This window comes from Nycticebus coucang, chromosome 10 (assembly GCF_027406575.1).
Source record: "Nycticebus coucang isolate mNycCou1 chromosome 10, mNycCou1.pri, whole genome shotgun sequence".
In the NCBI taxonomy this organism is placed as follows: Eukaryota; Metazoa; Chordata; class Mammalia; order Primates; family Lorisidae; genus Nycticebus; species Nycticebus coucang.
Window position 1 is genome coordinate 120,879,814 of NC_069789.1, and position 21,763 is coordinate 120,901,576.

Below are 21,763 nucleotides of genomic sequence, written 5' to 3' on the forward strand. Positions count from 1 at the left end.
TCACAGCTCACAGCAACCTCAAACTCTTGGGATCAAGTGATTCTCTTGCCTCAGCCTCTCCAGTAGCTAGGAATTCAAATGCCCAGTACAATGCTTGCCTAGATTTTCTATTTTTCGTAGAGATGAGGTCTCACTCTTGCTCAGGCTGATCTCAAACTCCTGAGTTCAAGCAATCCACTCACCTCAGCCTCCCCGAGTGCTAAGATTACAGGCATGAGCCACCGTGCCTGGCAATCCTACTTTTTGAAGTTTTAATGTCATAATCATAATTCCCTATCCTATGACTTCAGTTCCACCTTATACATTCTGACATATAATCCTTTCCAAAAGATACATTTTTTTTACTGCAAGCAATAAATGTAAATGTTATTACTGCCCCAATAATGAATACATTTGATGAAATTATCAAATTCCAAGTAGTTTATCTTAGTATTTCATAGGGATAATAGAAAAATACCAGGTAAGGAAACTGTTAAAAGATGTCCTTCAAATTTAGAATAGCTTCAACTTGAGAAGTCTGAAAAAAGAAACGGCTATCAATTCAAGGACAACCGCATTGAAGCTTGCATGGAAATGCAAAATCACAAATCATGATCAGTTCAGGATTGACTAAGAAAATGTTTGTCAATGTAACTATATCTGACACTTTAAAATCATTACCAGAAGATCTGCCTTAACACAATCATAAAAATTTAGTTGTGAAATGTGCAGCGATCTGTAACTGTGTGTGGGGACCTGGGTCCCCACAACCTTTGCTGGGATCTGCACCGAGGGCAGTTTGACGCAAGGAAAAACTCAGACTCAGTTATCTCAGCTGAAATAACCAATGGGAGCCTGTGAGAGGCTTACACTATAACTAGCAGCATCTCAAGTGCAGCCAGGAAGTGCAGCAGTGGTCCATTATCCCATAGGTCTTTTTATTCGATTAAAAATCATAAATCATGTTGACAACATAATGTAAAAACTTAATTCGAGTTATTCAAAGCAAAGCACCTCAAGAAAGGAAAATCATGCAGGCACACCATGTAATTACAACATATACTTTACAAATTGGGGATAAACCTGCCTAACTCGCTTCTGTGATTTCTATCTATGCTTAGGCAGGACTCAGGCAATAATAATCTTTGGTTGCTAGACATTCTGTTCTCAGCCACCAGGTAATAAATGGGCCCCTTGCAGCACCTGATAGGGGAGTACAGGATCCTGAACTATGGTCAACAGGACCCCCAGAATTCTAGCCCTGAGTCTGCCGGGTGCGAGACATCTTGTGTAGACCGCCAGGCTTTTGCTAGCCTCAAGGGGTATAAGGAACTTGGACTCTGGTTAACAAGCCCTTCAGAAATGCATAGCCTGAACTATACTACACACTCCCACATAACTGCAATAGTACCATATCAGCCTATACTATGAGAAAAAATTACCAATGAAACACTATACATAGCCACAAATAATAAGAATCTAACTTTAGGCTGGGTGAGGTGGCTCACGCCTATAATCCTAGTACTCTAGGAGGCTGAGGCAGGTGGATAGCTTGAGCTCATGGGTTCTAGACCAGCCCGAGCAAAAAGTGAGACCCCTGTCTCTACTTTAAAAAAAAAAATAGAACAACTGAGGCAGGAGGATTGCTTGAGCCCAAGAGTTTGAGGTTGCTGCGAGCTATGATGCCAAGGCCCTCCACCTAGAGGGACAGCTTGAGACTCTGTCCCTAAAAAAAAAAAAAAAGAAAGAAAGAAAGAAAAGACTAACTTTTGAAGATTCTCATAATCTCTTTATCAGTTCTATACCAGACCTCTCATGACCAGAGGATGAGGGGAAGCCAGCAGCCCAGTACTATAGAATAATATTCAAAACGATCCTGTGGATCTCAGTATTGAGTGTACTTGTCATTTCAACTCATGTTTTGTTGAAATATTTTTTGCATGTTTCCTCTTTCGGACACATTTTAAAAAATATTGTATGGTTTCTTCTTTATTCATTTAACAAATGAGTATTTGATACTGCTCAGAACATCTGATTTAAAAAGAAAACATAGGGCGGCACCTGTGGCTTGGTGGTTAGGGTGCCGGCCCCATATACTGAGGGTGGCGGGTTCAAACCCTGCCCCGGACAAACTGCAATAAAAAATAGCTGGGAGTGGTGGCGGGCACCTGTAGTCCCAGCTTCTTGGGAGGCTGAGGCAAGAGAATTGCCTAAGCCCAGGAGTTCGAGGTTGCTGTGAGCTGTGTATTAGAGTATAAGTCCCTCAGCACTAGAGTGAGACCCTGTCTCTAAAAAAAATAATAAATAAAATAAAAACAAAACATAAATTCTTTGCCTAGCCTGAAATCTGTAAGTGCTTTTCTAAAATTTTCTTCTATAATTACTATAGTTTCATGCTTAAAGTTTAAGATTGTCATCCAAAATGAATTAATTTTTGAGTGGGAAGAGGTGCAGATCCTGTTTCGGTCTTCTACATGTGGCTATGCAAGACTCCAAAAGCAATTATACCAACAACAAAAATAAGTAAATGGGACCTAACCTAATTAAAAAGCTTCTGCACAGCCAAGGACAACGTACTGAATGGGAGAAAATATTTGCCTGGTATAGAACTGATAAAAGGATTCTGAGAATCTTCAATGAACTCAAGCAAATGACAAAAAAAAAAAAAAAAGAAAGAAAGAAAAGAAAAAAATCAAACAATCCCATTTAAAAGTGGGCAGAAGACATGAACAGAAGCTTTTCTTTTTTTTTTTAACAATCTTTTTTTTTTTTTTTAATTTTTATTTATTTATTTGGCCGGGGCTGGGTTTGAACCCGCCACCTCCGGCATATGGGACTGGCGCCCTACTCCTTGAGCCACAGGCGCCGCCCGACCAGAAGCTTTTCAAAAGAAGATAGATGAGGGTGGTGCCTGTGGCTTAGTGAGTAGGGCACCAGCCCCATATACTGAGCGTGGCAGGTTCAAACCCAGCCCTGGCCAAACTGCAGCAAAAAATAGCCAGGCGTTATGGTGGGCACCTGTAGTCCCAGCTACTCAGGAGGCTGAGGCAAGAGAATTGCCTAGCCCAGGAGTTGGAGGTTGCTGTGAGCTGTGACGCCATAGCACTCTACTGAGGGTGACAAAGTGAAACTCTGTCTCAAAAAAAAAAAAAATTAAAGAAAAAAGAAGATGGATGAAAGGCCAATAACATATGAAGAACTGCTTAATGTCTCTAATCATCAGGGAAATACAAATCAAAGCCATAATGAGATATCACCTTACTCCAGTGAGAATAGCTTTTATCAAAAAGTCCCCAAATAACAGATGCTAGTGTAGATGTGGAGAACAAGGAACATTTATACATTGTTGGTGGGACTGCCAACTAGTATAATCTCTAAAAGTAGATTGACCATTTGATCAAGCAATCCCACTATTGTGTATTTAACCAAAGGGGAAAAAGTCATTTATTAAAAAGACACTTGCACTTGAATGTTTATTATGCACAAGTTCACAATTGAAAAGAGATAGACTCAACCCGAGTACCCATCAATAATTACTGATTAATAAAATGTGGTATATGTATACCATGGAGTACTAGTCAGCCATAAAAAATGGTGAACCAATACCTTCTGTAACAATCTGGATAGAACTGGAGAACATCCTTCTAAGTGAAGTATCACAGGATCGAAAATAAGGGAAGTATCACAGGACTAAAAAAGCAACTCCCACATGTACTCGCTATTAAATTGGAGCTAATCGATCAACACTTGTGTGTACATGTCGAAGTAAAACTCAATGAAAATCAAACAGGTAGGAGAGGAGATGGATAAGTTCACACCTGATGGGTGTAATGCACACCATCTGGGTGATGGACACACTTAATAACTTTGAGTCAAACTGTACAAAATCAATTCATGTAACCAAAATGTTTCTACCCCTACAATATTCTGAAATAAAAAACAAGTACTGGGGTGATGCCTGTAGCTCAGTGGGTGGGGCGCCGGCCACATGCACTGAGGCTGGCAGGTTCAAGCCTGGCCTGGGCCAGCTAACAACAGCAGCTGACAAGTGGAACAACAACAACAACAAAAAAATAGCTGGGTGTTGTGGTGGGCACCTATAGTCCCAGCTACTTGGGAGGCTGAGACAAGAGAATCGCTTAAGCCCAAGAGTTTGAGCTTGCTGTGAACTATGACGCCATGGCACTCTACCCAGGGCAACAGCTTGAGACTCTGTCTCAAAAAATAAACAAAAAAACAGTACTGAACCACATATGAAGGGCTAATCAATATTAACTTGAAGATTCAGCAGTGCAGAAACATGTAGCTTACATTCTAGTGGATGTAAATTATGGCGTGTTCATCATTAGAGTTTGTAAATGGCTGAACTAATTCTCAACCTTTCTAAGACCTGTCTCCTGAATGACTGCAGCCATTAAACTTCCGAATGAAGCTTTATTGTACCACTTAGCATGATTCTCCACTATGGTGGTCCTGAGACCACAGTGGTATGCTGAGCTGTGGCAGAAATACTGACTGTAACATAACAAATAATTGCTCTCTTACAAGACTGGATAAAATTGATCAACAGATCACAGAACATGGATTCTGTGATAAATTATAAGATATGAACTCCAAGGGAAGTCCTTCCCACAATCCTCACATTTCAGTGAAGATTTGCATTCACATCCCTTTGACTACCACATCTCACATGTTAATGTTTTTCCCCTTTGTGAACTCTCAGATGAGATTTGTATTCATGAAGAACAAATGAAGATGCTGGCGGTGATAACTCACACCTGTAATCCTAGCACTCTGGGAGACAGAAGTGGGTGAATTGCCTAAGCTCAGGAGTTTGAGACTAGCCTGAGTGAGGGAGAGACCCCATCTCTAAACTCAGTTGGCGCTGTGGTGCGTGCCTGTAGTCCCAGCTACTTGGGAGGCTGAGGCAAGAGAATTGCCTGAACCCAAGAGTTTGAGGTTGCTGTGAGCTATGATGACACCACAGCACTCTACCAAGGGTGACCAGTTGAGACTCTGTCTCAAAAAATAAATAAATAAATGAATAAATGAAGACTTTTTTTTTTTTGAGACAGAGTCTCACTTTATCACTCTTGGTAGAGTGCCATGGCTTCACAGCTCACAGCAACATTAAACTCTTGGGCTTAAGCAATTCTCTTGCTTCACCCTGCCAAGTGGCTAGGACTACAGGCGCCCGCAACAATGCCCAGGTATTTTTTAGAGACGAGGTCTCACTCTGGCTCAGGCTGGTCTACAACTTGTCAGCTTTAGGCAATCCACCAAAGTTGGCCTCCCAGAATGCTAGGATTACAGGCGTGAACCATTGCACCGTCCTAAAATGAAGAGTTTATCACACCTATCACATTACTAAAGTATCTCTTCAGTGTGGACACTTTGATGAAGTTGAAGGCTACACTGAAACACATACCACACTCCCCACACTTGTACGGTTTCTCTCCAATGTGGACTCTGTGATACGTACCAAGATTCAAGAGCTGGTTGTAGCCCTTCACACAGTCCTCACATTTTTTGCTTTTCTACACTATGAACTTTATCTTGGACTTTAAAGTAAAAACTGTGCATGTAGTCCTTCCCATAATCCTCACATTTCAGTGGTGTTTATTGCTGTGTCGTCTCTGATGGGTCCGACAAGTTGAGGCCCAGCCAAAGCCTTTCCCACATTCCTCACATTTGTATGGCTTTTCTCCAGTGTGGACTCTCTGATGGGAATGAAGTTGTGAATTCTGAGTAAATCTTTTCCCACATTCTTCACATTTGAATGGTTTTTCTCCACTGTGAAGTCTCTGATGTTTCAAAAGACATGAAGCCCAGGCAAAACTCTTCCCACAATCCTTACAGTTATAAGGTCTTTCTCCAGTATGGACCCTCTGGTGCATATCAAGATTAAACTTACTGTTGTAGCCCTTACCACACTCCTCACATTTATATGGCTTTTCTCCAGTGTGGACTATGTGATGTTTCAAAAGACATGAGGCCCTACTAAAGCTCTTCCCACATTCCTTACAATTATAAAGTTTCTCACCCGTGTGGACCTTCTGGTGAGAGTAAAGATCCAACCTCCATTTGTAGCCCTTCCCACACTCTTCACATTTGTATGGCTTTTCTCCACTGTGGGCCCTCTGATGAGCATAGCGTTGTGAATTTGTATAAAATACCTCCCCACATTCTTCACATTTAAATGGTTTTTCTCCACTGTGGACTCGCTGATGTCTTGAAAGACTTGAGGACCATCTGAAGCTCTTCCCACATTCTTCACAATTATATGGTTTCTCTCCTGTGTGGACCACATAATGCTTAAATAGATCCTGCCTACGAATGAAGCCTTTTCCACACTCCTCACATTTGTATGGTTTCTCTCCTGTGTGGACCACATGATGCTTAAAAAGATCCTGCCTACGAATGAAGCCTTTTCCACACTCTTCACATTTGTATGGTTTCTCTCCTGTGTGGACCACACAATGACTATTAAGTGCTGATCTCTGATGAAAGCTCTTACCACATGTATTACATTGGAATGGTTTCTCTCCTGTGTGGACCACATAATGACTATTAAGTGCTGATCTCTGATAAAAGCTCTTACCACATGTATCACATCGGAATGGTTTTTCTCCTGTGTGAACCATGGTATGGCTATTAAGTCGTGACCTAACGCGGAAGTTCTTACCACATATCTCACATTTGAATGGTTTCTCTCCAGTATGGATTCTCTGATGTTCCTGAAGCAGTGATGCATGAACGAAGGCCCTTCCACATTCTGCACAAGTGTAAGGTTTCTCTCCTGTGTGCAATTTGCAATGAACATTAAGTCCTGATCTACGACTGAAGCCTTTCCCACACTGCTCACATTTGAATGGTTTCTCTGCAGTGTGGACTTTCTGATGAGTTTGCAGATGTGAGCTCTGACTAAATTCCTTACCACACACATAACACTTATAGAGTTTCTCTCCCATGTGGACTCTCTGATGAATAAGAAGAACTGATCTATAACGGAAACTCTTTCCACACTCATCACATGTGTGAGACTTCTCTCTTGAGTATAATTGCTGATGAAGATCAAAGATGGAGACATCATTGAAGGATTGTTTATCCTCATTACCCTGGAAAGTTGTCTGTCCTATGTGAATAATCGATAGCCCTGCCTCAATGTGGTAGGGGACATAGCCTTGTTTGAAGAACTGAGAGCTATTAATTATGGTGTCTTGAGACCTTGTTAAGTCACTTGAATTTTGTTCCCAGATTTGCTGGCAGGACAACTCTTCATGTGATTCTGCTTCTGGATTAGTCTCCAACTCAGTTTGGATCTTGCCTCCTATCAGAATACAGATTAAAAAATGTGGACAAATAATGCCTTTATTCTATGTTTTCAAGAGTTCATACTTAGGACATGGCATGAAACTTAAATGACTATAGAGAACAATTTATGTTTTCCAAGTACAACATGTTCTGTGGTTTGCACAAGACTGATTTAGAACCATTCCAAGTCTCATATATAAAATACTTGTTAGAAATAAAAGATTTAATAAAAAAAAATAAAGTGATACATACATTTTACCTGTTATTGTTCCTGGTGAATTTTCTATTCAGTATAAAATCTTGCATGATAAATGATGAACCTAATAAATTATGTTTATAAATTATGAAATATCATAAAAAAGAACTTTAAAGAAAAACAGTAACATAATCAATACTTTGTATATCCCAATAAAGTAAAGAAATTTACTTTACTCAAAGTGAGGTCTAGAAGTTTTCCTCAGCATTTGAAAGGTATGCTTAGAACATCATGCCTGAGGAGAATGTCTTTGTTTTCTTGAGGGCAAAGAATGGGTCAGGTTGGATAGTAAAGCAACATGACTTAGGCCTGACTGGCTACTCCTTCGGGGGTTAGGGAGTGGTGTTCACCATGTCAGAAAGAAAAACAAGGTGATTTAAGGTGGGGCTTTAGGTCACATGGAATCAGTGGATCAGTATATTGCTTAACCACTTGGGCTCAATCAATGAATAATGTCTATGTAATGGAGGCCCAGTGATTAATCCGGAAACCAGCACTCATGTGAGTTTCTCTGATTGATAGTACTCTGTGCCTAAGTCACACCTTAATCTTAGAATTGCAACACATTCTACTTTGCAGGGAGAATACAACAGAAGGTCCTCATTTGGCATTTGCCAAGACTGTTTCTTCTTTGATTTTTCCTTTGGCAAAATGTAATGTGCATCTTTCCCCTGCTAAAATCAGTAAATTTGAGTCAAAAAGCATTCAGGGAATTCTGCCTGTCTTTCTAGTGAATTACTGAATGTGAATGTAGTTTTGGGAAATCCCCAAATTTGCAGTTGGTATAAAGTGAGGGCAGTCTTCTGTAAACTGGCCCAATTTTTATAGTTGGTTGAGCTCATCTTAATGCCAAATATCAAACAGCTATGAGTGTTTATATCTACATATACAAAATATTCCTGCACAAGAATTTTGCAATGTACACTTTTCTTTTTCTGTGTTGATATGAACACAAATTTGGGTATCTGAAATAGAAAAGGAACAAACAACTGTAGTTTTTTTTTTTTTTTTTTGTAGAGACAGTTTCACTTTATTGCCTTTGGTAGAGTGCCATGGCGTCACAACTCACAGCACACTCCAACTCTCAGGCTTAGGCGATTCTCTTGCCTGAGCCTCCCAAGTAGCTGGGACTACAGGTGCCCGCCACAACGCCCGGCTATTTTTTTGTTGCAGTTTGGCCAGGGCCGGGTTTGAACCCTCCACTCTTGGTATATGGGGCCAGTGCCTTACTCACTGAGCCACAGGCGCTGCCCAACTCTAGTTTTTTGTTGTTTTTTTTTTGAGACCCTGGGTAGAGTGCCATGACATCACAGCTCACAGCAACCTCCAACTCCTGGGTTCAAGCGATTCTCCTGCATCCGCCTCCCAAGTAGCTGGGATTATAGGTGCTTGCCACAGTGCCCGGCTATTTTTTTGGTTGCAGCTGTCATTGTTGTTTGGTGGACCCGGAATAGATTCGAACCCTCCAGCTCAGGTGTATGTGGCTGGTGCCTTAGCCGCTTGAGCCACAGGCGCTGAGCCACAGGCGCCGAGCCACAACTCCAGTTTTGATGAGAATGCAAGAGGCTTCTTTACATGACAGGGGCATCCAAGGGGGGTGCTCCCAATGAGACAATGGAAGGTAGCAAGAGTCACTTAAAATTAAAAGAATGCGTGAGGAGTTATGCTCTAGTTGGTTCCATGTGAGGTTACTGGACTCTCTCATTGAAAACAGAGTACAGAAAAATTGTGACATAGATAAATAGGCCTTTATACTTATTTTCAAATTAAAGACTGAAGATTATTAGTGAGCTATAAAGTAAGTTAAAATATTTCTAAGGGGCATTTAGAAAAAAGAACTAGAATAAAACTTTACACATCATCCTGACAAGCCTGAAAGGTGTGATTACATGAAATATCTATAAAGTCACCCACATACATCTACATCCATGAAAAATATTTGTACTGGTTATAATGAAAGATGTGTTTCTTACTATGGGTCACACTCACAGAAAGCTTGGAAACTTTAGTCAGGATATTACCAAGTTTTGAATCAAGTAAATTTTTTCAGTGGAAAGATAACTTATAATGGTTGAATCATGAAAAAAATTTTTTTTTGAGACGAAGAGTATCAATCTGTTGCCCAAGGTGTCGTAGCTAATGTGCCATGGTGTCATAGCTCAGCACAACCTCAAACTCCTTGGTTCCAGTGATCTTCTGGTTCCAGTGATCTTCTTGTCCCAGCCTCCCAAGTAGCTGGGACTACAGGCATATGCCACCATGCCTGGCTAATTTTTCTATTTTTATTAGAGACAGGGTCTCACTCCCAGAGTTCTAGGATTACAGGCATGAGCCACCAGGCCCAGCCTAAATCTTAGAAAGTATTAATAGGTGAGGGAGTACCTATTGGCACATTTTGGACATATTTAATACACTGTAACTTATAAATAAGAGGTTTTAGGGGAAAAGGGAGAGTTACTTTCAGAATGTTTATATTTTGAGAGAGCAGTTTCCCATTATAAAGGGTTATAAAGTTCATGAGTTCAAAATACAGTAGTACACTAGTTCTGTAAAAATATATGAATATAAAGGAAAAATTATTTAAAAGCATATTCTTTAATGTCTTTAACAATTAAATTTGCATAAAATAGGCTTAGAAATATGCTCATTTTTGAAGAAAGATGACCAGAAATATAGACAATGTTCACTTGCACATTCACCCCCATGATGTCACCCCCATCCTAATTCTTCCTCTTCTAAGAGAAAAAGGGAGAAATCCGGGGGCAGCGATGCATATATATACTTTGGAAAAGGCAAATGGGCTGCTGATGGGAAACTCTGTCAAAGAAAAGGTAGCTGGAAACTTGGTTATTGATTGAGAGGCATCAGGAAATTGAGAATTTTTTTTTTTTCCCCCTTGTATAGAGGAGCTGTCTGAGAAGTAGGCATTAGATTCTTCCTGCAATAAGGATTTCTTCCCAGAAAGGAATATGCTCCCTGGGGAAAGCTCCAAGGTAAGGCACAGACAAGGCGTGTTACTTAATGTGGTCATGAAAAGAATGCTTCAAAGTTTCCATGGGATGTGGGTCAGCTGCACACATAGACAATGCAGTCGTGCCAAGGGAACCCAAGAAGGGTGAAATCAGACAGTAAGCCATCTGAAGACAAAACAACGTTCTGCACTCGCTCTCTTCACTCCAGTTTGTGCATTTCTTACTAGCTATCTCCACAATTCCTAAAGACAGTGAATCTCCCCTGCCCATTAACTTATTTATCAGGATAACAAATACTTAGAACCAGGACTATTCTAGGCACTAAAATACAGCCATGAACAAAACAGCCAAAATTCCTCCTCTTAAAACAGTAATAGAAGGGATAGAAGTGACAGGAAAACAGAAGTGTTTGAGATAGTATAAGACAGGACAAGAAAAGAGTAAAAATAGAACATCATTATTTATATATATATTTATATATATATTATATATATTTTAAATATATATTTATATATATTATATATATATTTTAAATTTATATTTATATATATATATATATTTTTCTTTAGAGACAGGGTCTCACTTTGTCACCCTCGGTAGAGTGCCATGGCATCACAGCTCACAGCAACCTCCAGCTCTTGGGCTTAGTCCATTCTCCTGCCTCAGCCTCCCAAGCAGCTGGGACTACAGGCACCCACCACAATGAATGCCTGGCTATTTTTTTTGTTGCAGTTTGGCTGGGGCTGGGTTCAAACCCACCACTCTCAGTATATAGGGCTGGCGCCCTAGCCACTGAGCCACAGGTGCCGCCCTATACATATATTTTTTTACATCAGGAAAAAGAGATTTTTCTTTTTCCAAAAATTGCACCAATATAAAGCAAAGCTCTAGTTGATGCGAGCGTGTTGTGTAGGTGTTAGCAGTACTGCCCTCACTCACTATGCGCTCATTGGACGTAGCACAACCCCAAGAAAAGGATAATTAGAATATCATTTTAGTAGAATAGTTGCAGATAGCCTTCCTTATAATATTAAATCTGAGCACAGACTGGAATAAACTTAAGGAAGAGCCAGAAGGTTCTTATTTTATTTTATTATTATTATTATTTTAGAGACAAGAGTCTCACCCTGTCGCCCTCGGTAGAGTGCCCTGGCTTCACAACCTACAGCAACCTTCAGCTCTTAAGCTTAGGCGAGTCTCTTGCCTCAGCCTCTGGAGTGGCTGGGACTACAGGCGCCTGCCACAATGCCCAGCTACTTTTTGTTGCAGTTTGACCAGGGCTGGGTTTGAACCTGCCACCCTTAGTATTTGGGGCCAGCACCCTACTCACTAAGCCACAGGAGGTTCCCCAGAAGTTTTTGAGAAGAAAGATTATTCTGATCAGAAGAGGAGCAAGTAAGGGCTCTGAGGCAGAAGCTCCCCTCTAGACAGAACAATGGTTCCTGAAAGATGTCCACATCAACTCCTAGGACCTATGAACATGTTACGTTACACAGCAAGGGGAACTGAGGTTGTAGATGCAATTAAGGTTACTTAGAGGCCAGGCACAATGGCTCACGCCTGTAATCCTAGCACTCTGGGAAGCTGACTTGGATGAATTGCATGAACTCAGGAGTTTAAGACCAGCCTGAGTGAGAGTGAGACCTCATTTCTACTAAAAATAGAAAATCTGAGGCAAGAGAATTGCTTGAGCCCAGTAGTTAGAAAAAGATCATCCTGGGTTATTGGAGAAACAATTACAAGAGACCTAAAGGGTGAAAGAGGGAGGCATAAGCAGGGCGACAGAGGAAGCATGACTGTGAAAGAATAGTCAGAGATGCCAAGTTGCTACAATTGAAGATGAAAGACGGTAAATAAGAGCCAAGAGGTACAGATAGTCCCACGATACTGATAAACTACAGTGAAAGTTTCTCCCCAAGAACATCTAGAAAGGAACAAAGCCCTGAAGACACATTGATTGATTATTGCCCCAAACAGAAAGATAATAATTGCTTCTTTTTCCATTAAGGTGTACTAATTGGTTATGAGCAACAGGCAATACAGTGTCCTTCACAAGACTGAAAAACAGAAGAGAAGACCATGTGGCTGGAAAAAACAGCAAGAGAGAAGACAGGAGCTATAACCAGAGAGGCAGTAGGGGATGAAGAGCAGGCCACAAAAAGGTCTCTAAAAGCCATTAGGAAAGATTGTAACTTTTAACATAAGTAAGTAGCCATAAAGGCTTTTGAGCCAAGGAATGGCACTTTGACTTAGATGTCCTAAGAATCACGTGGCTGCTATGGGGAGAAAAGGTGCCAGTGGGAGGGTAGAACAACCAGCCAGAAGGCAGCTGTAATAATTCAGGGAAGAGGTTTGGCCATTTAGACTAGGGCAATAAAAATGGTCATGGGTGAAAGTAAACAGATGGGAGAGACACACAAAAAGATGCACAGTTGCTTGGTTTGTACCTGAATTCCCTTCTCTATGGGTTGCTGTCTTTGTCATCCAAAGTTGTTCTTCCCTGAGGGAGTAGAATGTGTCTTGGTTGAATGATTGATGCCCTGTGAACATTCAAAGTCACATGCTTAATCCCAACACATTTTAGGTAAAAATCTAAGTAAAATTTACCAAAAATTTAGATTCCCACTGCATACTGTAACTTGAACACCCTAGGATACAAGTCACTCCTGGGACTTGACATTCCATTATAGAGGGTACCTGTCCTTACCCACTAAGAGAAGGTTCCTGAAGTTCTCCCGCATCACATCTCGGTACAGCTTTCTCTCGGCAGAGTCAAGCAAACTCAGCTCTTCCTTGGTGAAGACGACAGCCACGTCCTTGAACGTCAGCGCCTCCTGCAACATCCAACATATTCAACCTTAATCTTATGTCCAATGACATTAGGAGGAGGCGGCACTGAGCGGGTGGAGAGGACAGGTGGGAGGTTGTCCTGGATGTTTGAGGGATGTATTGTAGGTCAACTTACAGACTGATCCCACTCATTCTGTGTCTATCCTGACAAAGACACACACTCATTTTCCTGAGTTCCCCCACAGGTGCAATACTGAAAAAGAAGTCCAGGCCTTCTGCTTTGTGTAGTCATTGAGTCTACTTGGAAACGACCCTCTCAGATTCTAAATGCTGTATTTTTGCCTACACGTTTTTAGGTTTCAATTAATATTGCCAATTGCCCCAGCATTTAGCAATTTGGTCCCAATCTTGTTTGTTAATGCCCATTCTCTCTCTTTCTCTCGTTCTCTCTCTCTCTGTCTCTTACTTGAACCATGGATGCTAGCACTTTCCATCAATATTTGTCAAACTAACTAGGTTATGGTAAGCTGTGTGGGACAGCTATACAGTGGATACCTTGTACATTCAAGACACAAACTACATACATTAATTGCAGCATTCAATCTCATGATCTACCGCCAGTGCACCTTAGAGCACATCCCAAATCTCTGTGACTTCCCAGGCATGTGGACCTTGGAAAAGTCGACCTATACTGTTCTTTTTTTTCATAGCTCACAGCAACCTCTAACTCCTGGGCTTAGGTGATTCTCTTGCCTCAGCCTCTGGAGTAGCTGGGACTACAGGCGCCAGCCACAGCGCCTGGCTATTTTTTTGTTGCAGTTTCGCTGGGGCCGGGCTCAAACCCACCACACTTGGTATATGGGGCTGGCGCCCTACCCACTGAGCCACAGGCACCACCCCCTATACTGTTCTTTATGTATAATGATTATCTCATGATACAGTTTTGTAAAAAATTAAACAAGGGAATATATGTGATATTGGGGAAAGTGTGTGACATAGACTAAGCTCTTAATAAACGTTAGCTATTTTTATATTTTATTATAAATATCATTATTGTTATCAGTTTCATCTTATTTCATGTCTGTATAGTATTCCAGGGAACTGATCTCTTTTTTCTATTTTTTGAGACAGAGCCTCAAGCTATCGCCCTGGGTAGAGTGCTGAGGCGTCACAGCTCACAGCAACTTCAAACTTCTACCAGCTCTTCCTGTTTGAACACCTCCAACAACACTTGATGAAGCCCCAGTTTCAGCCTGCGGTGCTGTGCCACGTGTGGATACTCCATCTACCAAACAGCCAATGAGGTGCACAGCAAAGGTAGGTTTGCAAAAGTTCCTAATGTCCGTGAGTGGAAAGTAATTAAAAAGGCACATCAATTCATTGAGAATATGAAGGAACCATAAAAAATGAACATTATATAGTATTAAATGAGAAGTGTACAATTTAAATTAGACGAATATTGATACAAACACAGCTATGAATGTACATGAAGAAGAGTATAAGAAAAAATAGCTAATGATGTGAGCAAGGAAGTATTACAGTAAAAGAAGTATGTATTCCTACTATTTTCTCTACTCCATTAAAAAAAGTAATACAAGAAGGCTCGGCACCTGTGGCTCAAGCGGCTAAGGCACCAGCCACATACACCTGAGCTGGCAGGTTCCGATCCAGCCCTGGCCCACCAAACAACAATGACGGCTGCAACCAAAAAATAGCCAGGCGTCATGGCGGGTGCCTGTAGTCCCAGCTACTTGGGAGGCGGAGGCAGGAGAATCACTTGAGCCCAGAAGTTGGAGAGTTGGAGGTTGCTGTGAGCTGTGATGCCACGGCACCCTACCCAGGGTGACAGCTTGAGGCTCTGTCTCAAAAAAAAAAAAAAGAAAAGAAAACAGTAAGTAAAACTAATGCAAAGGCAACACAAAGGAGGCAAAGGAAGCACCGGGCACACAACAGTCTTCCCAAGACAGAGAAAAACACATGACAAACTGAGCAGTGAGATGAAATTTTAACACCAAGAAAGGCAAGCCTTACTTACCTTGAATGTGGTCATTTTTTATCCAACTTCTAGAAATTTGCAGAGTGCTGAGTTATGCCGTTCATGGGAAGGCAAAATCCTGCCTAGAAAGTGCCTGAAAGAGACACATGAAAGGGTAGCCAGGGATGATACCCAGCAATAGGCACGTGCATTATGAATTAGCAGGAGAATGTTCTCAGCAGCATTATTCGTAATAACTCATAACTGCAAACAATGAAAATGCCCTCGTACGAGTAAATGGATAGACAAATTATGGCATACAAAGTCTGACAATTAAGTTTGCAAACTCATCCTAGAAAAATTACTACAGACCTCACTGCTGAATTGGGGAGCTATGAACTGATGCCAGGGCCTAGTCCACCCTTCAAAGCAATTTTGGAACTCTTTTTCTAGAATGGCCATCAAAACTGTCATTGTGCTACCCTTGATATCCTGAATGCCATCAAAATGTCTTTCTTTTTTTTTTTTTAGAGACAGAATCTCACTTTGTCACCCTTCGTAGAGTGCCATGGCGTCACAGCTCACAGCAACCTCCAGCTCTTGGGCTTAGGTGATTCTCTTGCCTCGGCCTCCCAGATAGCTGGGACTACAGGTGCCTGCCACAACACCTGGCGATTTTTTGTTGCAATTTGGCTAGGGAAGGGTTTAAACCTGCCACCCTCAGTATATGGGGCCGGCACCCTAACTCAATGAGCCACTGGCACTGCCCAAAATGTCTTCCTTTCAATATTTCCTTTATCTGTGGGTAAGGAAAAACGTCATGGGGGGTGAGATCAGGTGAGTAGTGACGATATTACAATACAATTCTTTGTTTACTGGCTATAAACTCCCTCACAGACAGTGCTATATGATCCAGGGCATTGTCACCAGGCAAGAGCCATGGCCAGCATTTTCTCTATAGATGTTTACTTGGTCTGCTATGCTTCTCACAGTCAACTGACAATTTTGACTTACAATTTGATAAATTTTTATAATGTTTTCTTCAGTTCTATTTGTTACTGGCTGCCCTGACCTCTCTTCATCAGTGATGCTTTCTCTCCCCTCAGAAAAAACGTTTAACCCATTTGTACACTGCAGTTTTCTTCATGGCATTATCCCCTTAAACTTGGACCAACATGTTCCTGATTTCACTTCACTCTTACCAACCTTAGCAAGAAAAGGTTTGTTCCTTGCTCTAATTACAGCTCCAACATTCTCATGACAACACACGAAACCACACAACAATGATGAATGCCATTCAGCAAGACACCATCAACATGATCACAAGGTGAGACGCTGATATGCCAAGGTTATGACACCTTACAATACTTGTTTGTAAAATGCTGCCAACATAAGCACTGGGTAGCAAGTTTGTTATCTTAATTGTCAGACCTTGTATTCATACAATGGAATGTTATTCACCTATTAAAAGGATTGAAGTACTGAGTTGTGCTACAACATGCATGTGCCTTGAAAACATTATGCCAAATTAAAGAAGTCAGTCACAAAGGACCACTTATGGTTAATTCCATTTCTATGAAATGTCCAGAGTAGGTAAATGTATACAGAGAGAAAGTTGGTTAGTTATTGCTTTGGATTTGAGGTGAGAATGAGGTTTGTCTGTGAATGCATAGGAGTTCAAGTGGATGATGCTAATGATCTAAACTGAATTAAGAGTGATGGTTCCTCCAGTTGGAAAACATTCTAAAGATCATTGGACGTACACAGGACATAAGTCAGGTTTTTGTTTTTTTTTTTTTTTTGAGACAGAGTCTTAAGCTGTCACCCTGGGTAGAGTTACTGTGGCATCACGGCTCACAGTGAGCCCAAACTCTTGGGCTCAAGCGATTCTCTTGCCTCAGCCTCCCAAGTAGCTGGAACTACAGGCGCCCACCACAAGGCCTGGCTATTATTTTTGGGGGGGGGCGAGGGGGGTTGTGGTTGTTATTGTTGTTTTAGCTGGCCTGGGCAGGGTTCAAACCTGTCAGCCTTGGTGTATGTGGTTGGCGCCCTACCCACTGAGCTATGAGTGCCACCCAAGTAAGTTTTATGATATGTAAAATATGTCTCAATAAAGTTGGAAAAATAATTGTTAATATATATGTCATTTAACTTAACAAGAGTTGATTCTGAGTCCATATCGAGAGAGTATTTATGATTGAACAAATGAATGCAGGAGAGGTAGAAGCTCATCTTCACAGTAGAATGCCCACTTCTAGGATGGGCAACAGTGAGACCTTATCTCTACAAAAAAAATTTTTTTTAAATTAGTTGGGGATGGTGCCACACACTTGTAATCCCACTTGGGAGACAGAGGCAGAAGGATGACTTGAGCCCAGGAGTTCAAAGTCAAAGTTACAGTGGGCTATCATGGAACCATGGCACACTAACCTGTGTGACTAAGACCTTGTGTCTCAAAAAAAAAAAGTAAATAGGGCGGTGCCTGTGGCTCAAAGGAGTAGGGCGCTGGCCATATGCCGGAGGTGGTGGGTTCAAACTCAGCCCTGGCCAAAACCACAAAAAAAAAAGGAAAATAAATAAATAAAATCAATAAATAATAAAAATGCCCACTAATAGTATCTCCCCATGAAAAACTGTTATTTCTAAAAGTAAAAAAAAAAAAATACATTTATAGTGGACAAATTTAAAAGATATCATCTTAGCTAACTGAACAAAGTTGAGGTCTCCAACAAAGGGGCCAAAGAACATCATTTGACTACTGTTATGCTACAACGAAAAGGACACCTCACCACTTCTGTGGTATCCCCATCAACAGTGCATAACCTAAACCTAAACGTGAAAATGCCCAGTGACTGTCTTTCTCCAAAATAACTCACCTATACTCTTCAAAAATACCAAGCATAAAAAAGACGAAGACTGTGGAATCCTTCTGGATTAAAAGTGAGTATGTAACTAATATCCGAAATCTAGGGCACAGTGGCTCACACCTGTAATCCCAGCACTTGGGAGGCTGAGGTGGGTGGAGTGCCTGAGCTCACGAGTTCAAGACAAACTTGAGCAAGAGCGAGACCCCCGTCTCTAAAAACAAGATAGCTGGGCAGTGTGGTGGGAGCCTGTAGTCCCAGCTACCTGGAAAGCTAAGGCAAGAGAATTGTGTGAACCCAAAATAATCTGATGTTGCTGTGGGCTAAGATGTCACGGCACTCTACCAAGGGTGACCAAGTGAGACTCTCTCAAAAACAAAAAAAAAGAAAACTACAAAGAACTCAAACAAATCAGAGAGAAAAAATAAATAACCCCTTCAAAAAGTAGATAAAAGACATGAACAGAAACTTTTCAAAAGAAAATAGACAAATGGCCAACAAAGACATGAAAAAATGCTCAACAAAAAAAAACAAACAAAAACTACAATTTGATACCATCTTACCCTTATCAGAATACCCATTAAAAAGTAAAAAAAAAAAAAACAGTAGATGCTGGTGTCCATTTAGACACACTATTGATGGGACTGCAAACAGTATGGAGAGTCCTCAAAGAACTAAATGTAGACTTACCATTTGATCCAGCAGTCTCAGGGCTGGGCGTTTACCCGAAGGAAAAGAAGTCATTCTATCAAAAAGATACCTGCGCTCAAATGCTTATTGCAGTACAATTCACAATTGCAAAAGTGTGGAATCAACCGAAGTGCCCTTCAATTCATGAATGGATTAGGAAAATGTAATAAATGTATACATAGATCACTATGAAAATTTGGAGAGAGACTGTTATTTCGCGTCCACAGTCAACAGCATCTTTTCTGATTCACCAGTACAAGTTTCAACAAACTCAGCTTATTGGTGTTGTTGGAAGGGCATCATTTGTTTCTGTCCATGTGCATTTTATGTTTTTTGATTTTTATCTATCTCAAAACGTTCATAATGAACCATGTACCATGGAGTACTACTTAACAATAAAAAGGAATGAAGTAATGTCATTTGCAGCAATGTGGATAGAACTGAAGACCATTCTCCTAACTAAACTATCTCAGGAATAGACAACCAAACACCATATATTTACACTAATAAGTGGGAGCTAACAGATACGTATGCAGAGGTGCAAAGTGACATAAAGGACAAGAGAAACCAAGAAGGGGGGAGGGTGGAAGTGTGTGTGTACCTACTGGGTACAATGAAAACTATTCTGGTGGTGAACACATCAAAAACCCTGACTTAAGCAATATACAAGATATCCACAGCTCTGAGCCCATAGCACAGTGGTTACAGCACCAGCCACACACAAGGTTGGCAGGTTTGAACCCAGCCCGGGCACGGACCAGTTAAACAACAATGACAACTGCAAAAATAATAGCCAGGCATTGTGGTGGGAGCCTGTAATCCCACTTACTTGGGAGGCTGAGGCAACAGAATTGCTTGAGCCCAAGACTTTGAGGTTGCTGTGAGCTGTGATGCCATAGCACTCTACCCAGGGTGACAGCTTGAGACACTGTCTCAAAAAAAAAATTTTTTTTTATTATCCACATAATAAAAATGTGTGTACCCCATTAATTAACATTTTGAAATTTTAAAAACTCAAAAAAATAAAAAAGAATTCCCAACTTCGGCTCGGCACCTGTAACTCAGCGGCTAGGGTGCCAGCCACATGTGCTGGGGCTGGCAAACAACAATGACAACTACAAAAAAAAAATAGCAGGTGTTGTTGCAGGCGCCTGTAGTCCCAGCTACTTGGGAGGCTGAGGCAAGAGAATCGCCTAAGCCTAAGAGATGGAGGTTTCTGTGAGCTGTGACACCACAGCACTCTACCAAGGGCGGCAGGGTGAGACTGTGTCTCAAAAAAAAAAAAAGTTTTAAAATATCAGGAAAGAGTCACATGAATAATAAGGATGGGCATGATATAACATGGCAGTTCACTAGTTTATTCTCCTGGTTGTGATTGGCAGTTACGCAGGTAAGGGAAAAAAACATTAAGAATAATTTAATAAAAAATTGTAAATGGTCATAAATAAACAGGTATACATAAAGAAAGACATTTAATTAATAGAAGCCTATAGTTGTTCCCTTTATATCCTGGATTCATGAGGAAAAAATATTTTTCTTAATAAAAAATGTTCCTTGTCTATTAAAAATAGAATGTTCCATAATGATACGGTTGTATAAGAATACAAGATATTTGTAATGAATAAAAAAAAAATAGTTGGCAAATATTTTTAAAACTCCTAGACAAGTCCAAGCACAAAACCTTGTTCTCAAGGTCCCCTCCATAAAATCCTAACTTACTTTCCCCACCTGATTCCAGCTAGATCCTACTCCTGAGTGACAATGTAGCTCAGATTTTATTAACTCAGAACTGCTTAGGTGCCAAGCCCAGCTCCGCCTCTTATATGGGTTACTATAGGCAAATAACCTGTGCTCCCTAGGACTCTCTCTCGTCTTTAAAAGGGACAAAAGCAGTAACTTTTCAGAGAGCCACGGTATAACATTATTTATTTATTTGTATAAAGGTCTTGGAATGAAGTTAGCAATTAAAGCTCAATGATTATCAACACCCGTACCGGAGGACACATTCTATATATTCTTGGTTGAGGTGAACAAACCTGTAAAAGAAACAAGCCAAGCACCGCTCGCGTAGGTAGAGCTTTGCTTTCAGTAGCCAACCAGTCACTACGTGCAGTACTGTTCTGAAAAGTCAGGCTATGGAAAGAGAAAGCTGTGAAACACCCTGACCGTTTTGTCACCTACGACAGTTAAATGAGAGCTCCCACTCTCTCCCTTCGTGGAAGGTGGAGCAACCCTCGCCTTCCAAAAATGAGATTAGAAGGCGTCTGCAATTACACAGCGCACCGCCGAGATCACAGAGAAGGGCCTGAGCCACTGCCGCTGGAGCTCTGACCCCAACCAGGAGACCTGACTGCTTGCTGGTAAATCAGTAATAACAAGAGATCAGCACTCTTCACTTGACAGGAACTATTTTGAGGTTTTCCTTTTCACTGCCTCGTTCAGCTCCCAAAACAATTCTACTGGGAAGTTCCTAATATCTCCATTTTAAAGAACAGTGGCGGGGAGTACAGGGTGATTAAATAATGCCCTAAGTTTACAAGGCGAGAAAGCGGCCTCATGGGGGTAGTGGAAGAAGACGGACTGGGCAACCTGAGAGCTCAGTACACCCTCAAACCAGGCAAAATGCTACACGACCAAGCCCCGAACTCCCCCGGGGAGCGAGGACAGCCCCAAATAAATGCAAGAGCTCCACCGACAGGAACGAAAACCGCCACCCTTGCCCCTCCAAACAAACCTCTGCTCTCCAGTGAGGCTTCTTTTCCCCTAAATCGATCACCAGTTTATTGAGGATCCAGAGAGTACGTCCAGAAAACTCAGAAGGGCCTGCACGCGAGGAACTCAGCCCAGCTACCACTGACAAAAAGGTAGGGACCTCACGATCCCAGAGCGGAGGCCTCAGCGAAACTGCCGAGCGTCTGGACTA

At 41.3% G+C, this 21,763-nt stretch overlaps 2 protein-coding genes and 1 non-coding gene across 3 annotated transcripts in view; all 3 read right to left on the reverse strand.

Moving 5' to 3' along the window:
- The window catches only part of LOC128596655 (zinc finger protein 225-like), a 32,346-nt gene extending 19,351 nt beyond the window's left edge, over positions 1-12,995 (reverse strand). The window contains exon 1 of the mRNA XM_053606249.1: positions 12,969-12,995. The gene's annotated coding sequence lies outside the window, so the exon portion shown is untranslated. The remainder of the gene's footprint in view (positions 1-12,968) is intronic.
- LOC128596653 (zinc finger protein-like) lies at positions 762-21,741 on the reverse strand. Its single transcript, XM_053606247.1, is given in 7 exon segments — positions 762-5,508; positions 5,510-5,600; positions 5,603-7,309; positions 12,969-13,061; positions 13,229-13,355; positions 15,347-15,440; positions 21,575-21,741. Coding segments are annotated over 6 exon segments (2,229 nt in total). The 5' UTR covers positions 15,362-15,440; positions 21,575-21,741; the 3' UTR covers positions 762-5,312.
- LOC128598026 (U4atac minor spliceosomal RNA) lies at positions 11,375-11,503 on the reverse strand. The gene has a single exon (XR_008383543.1). It is a non-coding gene; the product is annotated as a U4atac minor spliceosomal RNA (small nuclear RNA).
- Positions 21,742-21,763: the final 22 nt, after the last annotated feature.